Genomic DNA, 11,185 nt, shown 5'->3' with positions numbered 1-11,185 from the left:
AAAAAAAAAAAAAAAAAAAAGCTGGAAAAAAACAATTAAATTGACCAATAATGACAAAGTTGCTCTACTAGACATCAATGAGAGACAACAAAATGCTATGATGGATGGGTGCCAGGTTGGAGGAGGGGGTGCGTCATGATCTCTAATGTACTTAATCTAGTAAAAACAATGTGAGAATAAACTGAGATTCAAGCATTTAGATAGACCAAAGTACCTCTACACTGCAGGATTCAGACATTGACACGTACATGAGTAAACCTTATGATTTGCACAGACAAAACAGGTTTTTCCGCACATTTTCCAAGTTTGAGAAATTTACTATGTGAAGTACATGCATCAACTACTGTATCCAAATAGTTCCCTTACGATGGATACTGTGATTTGATACAAATTCTAGACTTTTCCAGGCTGTGAAGGAAACCATGAGCGGTCCCAGCAACGCTCCTACCTGCAGTGGGGTCGTCGTCAGGGAGCCGCACCAACGTGTAGGAGGAGCCCGGCTGGCTGTAGGGCAGGCTGGGGGCTGGGATGTAGTGCGCTACCTCGTAGGCTTCTGATGGCTCCATCTGTACTACCACCTGCAACAGACGACAGTTCAGCCTCGTCACATAATAATCACTTGTTGTCAATAAGATTCCATCCACCATTGAACCAGATGTTGGAAAAAAACGTTCCGGTCTCCGGCAGGGAGCAGGACTACCGGCCATCTTTTAACGAACCTTTTGGAGCAGCTGGTCGTTCAGTGTGTTTGTGCAGTCGAACTGGAACACCATGTGTCGGGCGAATGTGTGCTTGATGCAGCGAACCACGTATTCCGTCTCGGCCTCGGTCAGCTGCACCGGCTCGGACGACTTGAATAACGGGCCGAGAGCCTGGAATTCTGGGATGGAGGCAAGTTGTTCTGCGAGAAGGGAGGAGAAAAAAAAAAAGTAATAAGTGAACATTAAAGTGGACGTTTTGATCAATTATCCAATAAAAAGCAATAACTGAAGCGGGTCCACCTGTCTTACTTACCCTGGTAGATGTCTTGCCGTGATGGGGCCAACTTCTCCGGCAGTTTGCTCGTAGCAACAGGAGCAATTTCTAGAAGAAAAACACACAAACTCAATTTATTTTGTGCACAGCAATATTCTGTAATTTAATCTGAAGAAAACAATGTGGTCGTACCCAATTTCTGCTCCGTGATTGGAGTGGTGGCCAGAGGTACAGACTTCATGTCGAAAGGCTTCTCCGAGGGCTCCAGGGTGTACTGGTGGAGGGACTTCTCCAGGCCGGGAATGGACACGGACAGACCTGAGACACGAGGAGGACACGTCAACACCTGACATTCCGATTTCTTATACAGTTTATCTTGTACGCCTCATAAATGGCGATATTTACCATTAAAGATATACGCAGCATTCAGAGCTTTCTGCTTCTGCTGCAGCACGTTCATGTAGAAAGTAGCTCTGTCTCTGACCTCGTCATCGCTGTCCATCATACACCTGTGAGAACAGATCAATCAGTCACATTTTATTTGTATATTTCAGCAGCAAGGCATTTCAAAGTGCTTTACATAATTAAAATAAAAACAGCATCTGACATTGAATGAAGAGTAAGAAAGATTTTTTTAAAAAAAGAATTAAAAGGATAAAAACAGACAAAACCCACACTAATCCTAATTTAGCCATAAGCAACTCTAAACAGGTGGGTTTTAAGTTGAGATTTATAGGCACCCAGTGTTTCAGCTGTTTTACAGTTTTCTGGAAGTTTGTTCATATTAATCCGTGATCACGGATAAATCATATTAATCAGATTAATCCGTGATCAAATTATTACAAGGCATTCGACAAATTTGCAGTCTGTTGTTTTCTCGTGCTGATTAGCAAATAAATCAGCATGAGCTGTCTTTTCTAAAACAAAAAACCTCCATTAGTTTATGAAATGAGGAAAAAGTTAATTAAGCAAACTTTTTTTTATATTTGTTGATTTCATCCATTTTTGAGGCTTCATTAAACAAAGTTCATTCATAGTTCAATAGAGTCTTTTAAGTTTCCAACAAATACACACTTGTGTGAAAGGAAAGAAAAGAAAACAAAACAAACAAGGCCTCACCTCTGCATGAGAACCAGGACGCTCGGCAGCAGATCGTCATTCTGAGCTCCAAATTTAGCTAAAGCGCTCACAGCAGCTGAAGGCAGACAAATACAAATGGCCAGTTGGAGGTAATCAGATTACTAGACCAGATTACTAGGCCGCTGATGTTTACGCCGTCTCACCTGCACGAACCGCCTCGCTCTCCAGGACCACCCGGTTGAAGATGAAGCGGATGTACTTGGAGGGCTGCGGGGTCCGCGGCCCCTCTTTGCCCAGCAGGTGCAGGATCTTGGTGGCCAGCACTGTGTGCTCGCAGTCCTCGATGAACTCGCACAGATGGGCCAAGCCCGTCTCTTTGCTCTCGGGGTTCTCCTCGATGATGCTGATGATGCAGTCCACGATAGCCCGCTTGTACTCAAAGCCGCCCTGCAGCGACAGAAGTGATCAGTCCGTGTGGGAGGAGGCCCAAGCTGCTACAATAATCAGAATCATAAACCCAAATGATAAAACCAAACTTACGTCGTCTCTCAGCATGTTGGACAAGAAGTTCATCATGACGCTGTGCTTCCTGGGATACTTCTGACACAGGGCACTGATGGCCTGAACGACCACCACCTTGGAGGAACAAATGTCATTTAAAAAAAAGCAAAAAAAAACAACAACATTTGAATACTTTAGATTAAAATAAATCTAACCTTTCTAATACCATTTTCGTCAAATCAAAGACTTCTCACCTTGAACTCATCCGAAATCTCAGAGACAAAGGAGGAGATCTGCTTCATGAGGCGGTCAACGCTGCTCTCGCTGCCGGTCTTCAGCAGTGTGGTGATGGCCAGGGTGGCGATGCTGCGGTTGGAATCGGTGATCAGGTTCTCCAGGTCCAGGTTGCAGGCGGTCACAGCCGACGGGTGTTTCATGGCCACCTGAACAACACACAAAGGACTCATAAAAATCTGTTACGGACTTGCAACCGAGATGTCAAAATGAGAATTTACAATTAGAGGTGTGCCGATCGATCGACCACCGATCATAATTGGCTGATTTCCGTGAAAAAGTGTATGATTGGTGATCGCCGATCACGGTCTCTTGTTGCCGATCACACAAACCTGCATCTCATTTCGCAGCCTGCCTGTGCAGCTCGTCTCCTCTTTCCTTCACTCTGCGCAAACGCGCAGCAACAAAACCTAAATGATGTCATGTGGAACTATAACGCACTGAGTGAATGGGGAAAATCGAAGCACGTGGGGTGAAGCGGGTCAAAATGCATCAACACGACGAATCTAATATGGCATAAAAACAATGCCATACTTGATGGAGTTTGGCTACATCGAGGCTCACTGCAGTAAAAAAGACATTTGGAGCAATCAGATAGCAGGTAAAGCAGCGCACAGCTACAAACACTCACCTGGATTAGCTTGACGGTCAGAAAGCTAAACGAATAACCCGCAAAATTATTTAAGTCTTCGAGCTGCGATGTAAGATGCTGGTTCTGCTCTCGCTGTTGAACCGCTGCTACGCGCTACAGGTAGTAATATTTCACAGACGCCGCTTCTGCTCCACCTGGTAGTGACTCTCACACCGAACCCCTGTTTAAAGCTGCAGCATCTAACCTAAAAAAATACATTTTACATATGTATTAAAACTTTCGCTGTCCTAACATGAGACAGATAATCTCTAAAAAAAATAATTGATCTCCTCCCTGCTCTGCATAATTACTCCGCTCAGTCAGAAACGGCCACTCAGAACTAGCAGTAATCAGCTAGCCGCCATGCTATCAGGAAGTTTTCATTCAGTTAAAGATAGTATTACCGATAGCAGTACAATTTGCACAATGCCTGTTTTTTCTTGGAAAAAGTTATTAAAAACAAATTTTTGTCTAAATTAAGGTGAATTCATGGTTCCTTTTTTCACATAATGTAACCTGTAGTGCTTTTGATTAAAAAAATAATAATTATGTGATCGGTATCGGTGATCGGCTCTCATGGGTGATCGGAATCGGTATTGGCGGGAAAAAACCTGATCGGCACATCTCTATTTACAAATAAATACGAAAAGGGCCAACATGTTTGTGGCCTTAACACTTGGGATTGTTAGAGGTCTTGCACTAAACCGTGCCGCCTAATGCAGTAAAATTAAGAGTTGTACCTTGTTGAGGGTCCTGACTGCAGCATATCTCAGGGCTGCTTTAGGGGAGCTGCAGAAGAGCTGGAGAACTGAAGGAAAACACAAAATGTCATTTTGTTACGGCATCTCTGAATCTTGATTTATTTCTAATATCTACACTGGATTCAAACAGCCAGTAACAATGGACATTACTTAATTTGAATTTGTATCTGTCTGCATTTCTGTATAAAAATAGGATGTTTTCATGTTTTAATTAATGTAAATTTTCTTAAGACGACATGAATTGCCTCTCTGAACAAATTGAACTGGCATTAGAAAAAAGAAACCCTCAGTGGTCCAAATTCCAACTTTATGAATAATTGAGAGAGCAGGTCACCTGAGACAGCGGGCGCCAGCTCTCTGGCAGTACAGTTGGGCATGTGGACAATGGCGGACGCAGCCTCATAAACAACCATCTCATTCTTGTTCCTCAAGCAGCTCTCGATGAAGTCAAACAGGGGGCTGTCGTGACTGCGGGTTGAGACAAAACGGACGTCAACACCAGTTCATTCATTGTGGTGCGGGCAGCCGTTCTGTCCGGCCACGCTCCGTCCTGCTCACCCGCCCTCCGTCTCGTCCAGCAGTTTGCTGGCGATGCGGATCAGCATGCAATAGGCGAACGGCGACTTCAGGCCCGACTTGGTGAACTTGTTGAGCATCTTGGTCACAGCGAGACGGTCGTTCTTTCGGAGGTGATACAGCAGGCCCAGAGCGTGGTACTAACAGGGTGAAAAAAACCCAACAGGAAACGGAATTAAAATCAACAAGTTTTGTTCACGAATCCCAGAGTTGCAGTCGTCCACCGTGAGCGTGTCTTTCCTACCTGGACCATGATGTTGTCACTGGAGGCAGCTTCCTGGGCTTCATTCACCCAGCGCTTCACCACATCGTAGCTCATCTTCACCATGTGCTGAGGAAGCAGAGAGAAGGTCATCCAACAGCATAACACACGAGTGGATGATTACCAACGACAACACGAGAAACTCTGGATTCTTTTCTTTTTATGGTTTATAAATCATACCAGAGAGGAGACCAGAGCTGAACTGGACACACTGGGCACCTTGTCCACAATAGCCTGCTTCATGTATCTTTCAATGGCCTGCAGCATGGTGGTCTGTGAGGACACAAACACACACATAAAGAAAATAAATAACTCTCCTAAAGAAAAGACATTTCCTTCCTGCATTACAGAAATCTGTAAGCTGAGATCAATAGAAAACTTCTCTCACATCTGTAATCCTGCACAGAGCTCTGATGGCTGGACCTCTGTACACGTCTTCCTTCCCAGTCATGTCTTTGGTTAAGCTATTAAAGCAAAGACAAATGAGGACAAAACTTTATTAATAAATCATCAAAGAATAAATATATTTTGTAACACAACTGCAGAAGAAACAGCAACTCTGCTGGACTACAATGCACCATTTGACAACATGAAATAAGCGCAGAGGTTTAAAAACAACATTTTTTTAAAAAGCAAACCATCATCTATTGATCTAAAGAAGCTCAACTGATAAGAATCTTAGTGACGTCAGTTTAAGGCTGTGGAGCTTCAGTGAACCACTAACTGAAAGCCCAGACTTAAATCCAATTGATGTCATGTGCTACGGCAGGGGTGGGCAATCCTGGTCCTCCAGGGCCGGTGTCCTGCAACTCTTAGATGTCTCCCTGGTCCAACACACCTGAATCCAACAGCTGAATCACCTCCTGAGTGCAGTCAGGTTCTCCAGAGTCCTGCTAATGACCTCATTGTTTGACTCAGGTGTGTTGAAATAGAGATGCATCTAAAAGTTGCAGGAGACCGGCCCTAGAGGCCTGGAGTTGGCCCACCCTTGTGCTAGGGCCTTCAACAGGTTACCCACAATCAAAATCTGAGGAAAGCCGTTCTGCAAAGAGGGATGGGCTACAAATCCTCCACAGACATATAAAGTAAAATCAGACACCAATGGCAGTTGTTTCCAAATGTGGCACAACCAGTTACCAAATTCAGGAGTAATTTATTTATTTATTTTTTTGCATAGAGCTAAGTAGTAATAAAACTGCAAGAGAGTGAATACTTTTAAATGGACGTTTCAAGTAGACGATTCGTCAACACAAACCTGCTTGTGACAATGATGACATCCTCAGAGATGTTTGCCATCTCCTTGATAGTCAGGTAGCACATCCTCCTCAGGGTTTGCTAAACATCAGAGAAAACCTTGTTCAGATCAGATGTGTGAAAAGTTATTCAACCGAAACGATTAAATGGACATGTCTTACATCATTAGACTGGAACAGCCTCGTCATCGCAAAGAAAGCCTCAGTGGCTTCGGTGGTCCCAAAATGCTCTCCCTACATAAACACAAGAAAGAGAGAGACTAGTTAGTTTTGTCGTTGAAATAAAAACAATGCTCAAAGGACAAACAAGAGTAAATATTTGTCATTTTCACCTGATTGAGAAGGTAGATGATCTTGGTGAGGATATGGAGACATCTTCTTGGATTGATGGGGGTCTCATTGAAGATCCGTGCCTGTTAATGAAAACACATCACCATGGATTGTTACCACTATCTCCTGGTTACAGATAAAAGTCCAGAGCTTATGCTCAAAATTACCTCTTGCAAAACTGCACTCTTCTCCAAGTGCTGGAAAGGGTTTGACCCACTTCCTAAGAGACAAAATAAATGAATTACAACAAGGATAGGGCATTACTTGTTTCTCGAATACCATAAGAAAAAAAACGGCATATTGTGATATATAAAGTGACAGGATAAGATTATTCAGACAACGCTAGCGTGCACAGCTAATGCAATGACAACTGTAAACATGGTAAAACATTATTTGGAATTAAGTGTCACCACAAACAGTTAAATGTAAACTCGATAAAGCTGCCGTACTGGTTTGCTTTTGCGCTTTAGGTCAGAATATGTCTATAATGTTCTTCTTAAACCGTTGTTGAGGGTCGGGTTGGTTAGCTAGCAAGCTAACAAACGAGCACTTAGCACTTACACTTACTGTAACGTGTTTCAATCGTAAAACTTATGCCTTCCTATTCATATTTAAATCCTTACCAGACTCTTCGTCCTTCTTGTCAAATTTTTTAATCATTTTAACTGGAGATGACGGACGAGGGCAGCAGATGCTCTCAGCCTCGGAAATATCAGGAGCTACTTCCACGTAGCCAAAAGCAGACTGGCTTCCTGTTGGGGGGCGTCCACGTCGACGGAAATGACGTCATAGCCACCCAACTTTTAAAACAGCAGAGGACGCTGTTGACAGTTTTTAATTTCTTTTTATTTTCTTTTTTTTTTAATAACTACTATAAAAAGCTTCGAATGCGGTGTAATTGAAGTTGTAACTTTAATTCTATTTTTGTTTTGCCGTTGTTTAACCAAAAATAAGTCAAGGGAGTCCCAAATCTTGCTTTTGGGTCATTGTTTGCTTTTCGTGTGACATACGTGTTATATATTTGTAAAAATCCCAGAAGCTTCGGTAGTTTCATTGTTACTAATAGGATTCAAGCCATTTAAGCACAGATATAATGTTAATCATAGAGATAATAAAAATATTGAGTATACCTAAGGTTTTTGATTTATCCAGATCTAGAGTGCAGTTGCTCAAAATTACCACAGGATGTCAGCATTTCTCAGCATCGTGATTTGAGAGGGTGTACAATTTAAAACTTATACAGAAACGCAGTTTTGTATTTTATCCAAGCAGTTGAAAATATTAACCGATAGCAAATTTTATAATTCAATCAATATGTTATAACATTACATTTAGGTAATTTTTAAAGACCATTGTTATTTTTTAATATAAAGATTTGAGAACGGGAGCTTTTTCCGAATGTACCTTTTACCGCCATCTAGTGGCCAACATTTAAAACGTCATTACTAATATACAGACTCCTTCAAACAAATTAAGGCAAATCTGTATTATCATTTATTTATTTTATTATTATTTTAAGACACAGAGCAATGCAGATCTGCTGATACCAAAACAGCGAAGCTATAGTTTTATAGAAAGTAAAGTCCTATTTTCCGATAATTTATGATGTAAAGCACTTTGAACTGCCTTGTTGCCGAAATGTGCTATACAAATCAACTTGATTGACTGATTGAATCCATCGTCCATAGCTTATTCTTGCAAGGTCACGGGGAAGAATGGAAATCCAATTGATGTCATGTGAAATCACATGACATCAATTCAGGCTGTACCCCAAAATGTGGGGTACAGCCTGGACAGGTCGCCAGTCCATCACAAGGCAGCAGACAAACACAAAGGACAAGTAATCACACATAAGTATAGTTTTAGAGTAATCGATTAACCTACTAGTTATGTTTTGGGACAGTGGGAAAATATGTTATGTATCTCATCGTTTAATATTGTATGGAAAGAGCCAGCTGTGTGTAGTTACATCTGCTTTATTTCAGGAAAAATAATCCTTTATTGGAAAGTAGAAAAATAAGAGACATCTGATGACAACATACATTCACATGCATTTGCATTTTACTGTATTCATGATCTCTGCAGATGATTTGTACAGTGTTTTATTGTCAGCGAGTTGTTTGTGCCACTGTTTCGTGGGAAATTTGAGTAAAGGAAAACATTACACATTAAAAAAAAAAACAAACAGCAACGGCATTTATGCTCGCCCTAAAAACACCAAATCTAAATATGGGCAAAATCCTACATATCTCAATATTTTTTCTAACTTACTTTGCAGACATTAGTGCGCAAAGCTATAAAGAAACAAAAAACAATCGATTGATTATTGTTTTCTGGAATTAAGACCCCATATATCCAAGCTAATCACGTGACTTTACTCATATGGCACTATTTTATGTGGCACTAAAATATGGCACTAAGAATTTTTCATGTTTATCCTATGAGATTAAAATAAAAAATATTTAAAATCAAAAGTAATTTAGGCCAATTAAGCGTCATCCTAAGCAAAAAAAAATAAATACTTCAGTCTATATCAAATGTTCACTTTGATGTATTTTAAAACTAAATTTAGTCATCTTTAGCGCCGTTCCATCCAGTTAGGTCAAATATCAGACAGGTTTCTCGCTGTGCTTTGATTTGTACAACAAAGACGATGTTAATTCACAAACATTGAAATCACCGCGGTTATGACATGGTTTCACCTGTTAGCGTGGACAATGTTAATGTTCCCCTAGAGAAACGAGTCGTTGTTTATTCGAGGAAACAAAAAGTTATTGATTACATTTAGTCATTGCCCTCTGCCGAGTCAAAGTTTCTCCGCGTTTTCTCATTTCCTCCGTCCAATCTGCGCCAGGAGTCGCGCGTTCTCCGCCGCTTTTGCGCGCAGGTTCTTGGCTTTGGCCACGTCAAAGAGGACATTCATGATGTTGGTTGGGACATCCAGGGACAGGGTCAGTCTGCTCCTCCGGTCCCCTTTGATGTTGTTGCGGAGCATCTGCCCTCTGAGCTTCGTCCGGCTCATGAAGCGGTAGTTTGCGGGACTTGAAGTCCTTTTTTCCCGACTGGACTCTGCAGAGGACGAGGAGGTGGATGAGGAGAGATAGTCCGCGGACTGCAGGAGGGAAGCCCAGGCATCCACGGGGGAGTAGCCCGGCTCGCTCTCCTCACTTCGAGCCCCCAGAGTCATGTGGTCGTTGCACAGAAGGTCGGAGCCGCTCTGGTAGAGGCGCAGGCACAGGCTGGAGGTCGGTGCGCACAGGACGGAGAGCAGCAGCAGAGTCTTCAGGGACGACAGCATGCTGTGTCCTCTGGGACGAAAAGAAGAAGAAAAAAGAAGCGTAGAGGATGGAAATTAGTTAAAGCTACTCTTTCTCTACTTTTTAAAAAGGAGAAACAACCCACTTTTACTTTTTGGTGCGAGCAATATTTGAAATATAGCTTTTTGTTTTGAGTTAACCCCAATCTGATGAAGAGAAATAGGTCCCCAACACAAATGCATGCTAAAAAAACAAACAAACAAACATGTATTTACCTCTCTTGTCCTATGATAAAGAATACTCTTTTGGTTTGGAACCAGCCTTGGAAAGAGAAGCCAACAACCAGAAATCTTCCAGCCAATTTCTGAATTTCAAAACCCCCGACAAACTCTCAGTGTTTGGAGATCAACAGTGCGCACAGTCTGTCTGCCCGGCAGAGTGTCTTCCTTGTCCATTCCATTTAGTAGAATACTTCAAACTGCAGCCCTACGCCAGCAACAACGTCATTCCTTTGACATTTTGGTTTTTCTCCGAGCCGTCCCATTGGTCGTCATGCAGTGATGTAGTGGTTGAGGGGGAAAAAAATAAATAAATAAAAAAAGTTGCAATCTCTTTTTATGGACAGCAGTCATCACGACTTAGAAAACCCGACTTTGAAACGAGAAAGCTTTAAACCCGTCAGCACCATGGAGAGCTCCCTTTGAGCCAAAATTTCTTACGTTACTATAAACTTATGTAAGAGAAACTAGTGACTACTTTTTAAATATATGAAGAAGTAAACGTTTTTCAAACTGTGGTATGCTTTCTATTCATCTCCTTTTAGTTTCTAGGATTGCTGGGCAAACAAAAGTGGTCTATTGTCCAAGAAGAGAACAACTCTGAACTGGTTTAAGGCAGAGTTACAATGTCATGGTGTAGAGCAGAGGATATTTAGGAGCTACAATTGCAGTTTTGTTGATGTAACTTCAGGAAAAAGTGTTTGTCCAAAGAACTGAACAAGTGCGACAGAAACAAATACATGTCAAACTTTTTACATATATATACAATTATTCGCTCAAATTGAGAAGAAAGACCATTTTCTTAACCAATTTGATTATAAATCCTTATGGCAAGGACTAATGTTTTTTTTTTTGTTTTACCAAGAGTTAATTTATGAATTAAAACTCCAGGGATTCCCACATAAAAGCTCAGGCTACAGACAAATGCAACAAGACCAAAAGGCATTAAGATGTGTTTATCAAATCGCAGAAATAGTAATGTATTAA

The 11,185-nt window shown here is 41.6% G+C and overlaps 2 protein-coding genes across 2 annotated transcripts; both read right to left on the bottom strand.

Annotated features, from left to right (window-relative positions):
- Positions 1 to 20: 20 nt before the first annotated feature.
- On the bottom strand, positions 21 to 7,426 carry LOC103460979 (coatomer subunit gamma-2). The gene is made up of 20 exons (XM_008403294.2): positions 7,287 to 7,426; positions 6,831 to 6,883; positions 6,666 to 6,746; positions 6,496 to 6,567; positions 6,336 to 6,415; positions 5,469 to 5,544; positions 5,261 to 5,353; positions 5,063 to 5,149; positions 4,801 to 4,958; positions 4,577 to 4,710; positions 4,222 to 4,289; positions 2,811 to 2,999; positions 2,596 to 2,691; positions 2,259 to 2,502; positions 2,095 to 2,170; positions 1,381 to 1,484; positions 1,168 to 1,293; positions 1,015 to 1,083; positions 720 to 901; positions 21 to 578 (listed from the first exon to the last, which is right to left on the bottom strand). Exons 1-20 carry the CDS (start codon positions 7,321 to 7,323, stop codon positions 363 to 365), a joined length of 2,241 nt encoding a protein of 746 aa, XP_008401516.1. The 5' UTR covers positions 7,324 to 7,426; the 3' UTR covers positions 21 to 362.
- A 1,197-nt stretch (positions 7,427 to 8,623) lies between these two features.
- ucn3l (urocortin 3, like) lies at positions 8,624 to 10,395 on the bottom strand. Its single transcript, XM_008403293.2, has 2 exons — positions 10,196 to 10,395; positions 8,624 to 9,971 (listed from the first exon to the last, which is right to left on the bottom strand). Exon 2 carries the CDS (start codon positions 9,959 to 9,961, stop codon positions 9,491 to 9,493), a length of 471 nt encoding a protein of 156 aa, XP_008401515.1. The 5' UTR covers positions 9,962 to 9,971; positions 10,196 to 10,395; the 3' UTR covers positions 8,624 to 9,490.
- Between the last annotated feature and the right edge of the window lie 790 nt (positions 10,396 to 11,185).

Source organism: Poecilia reticulata, unplaced genomic scaffold, assembly GCF_000633615.1.
Source record: "Poecilia reticulata strain Guanapo unplaced genomic scaffold, Guppy_female_1.0+MT scaffold_410, whole genome shotgun sequence".
Lineage (NCBI taxonomy): Eukaryota > Metazoa > Chordata > Actinopteri > Cyprinodontiformes > Poeciliidae > Poecilia > Poecilia reticulata.
The sequence above is the reverse complement of the archived record's forward strand: the minus strand, read 5'-3'. Positions and strand labels throughout refer to the sequence as shown.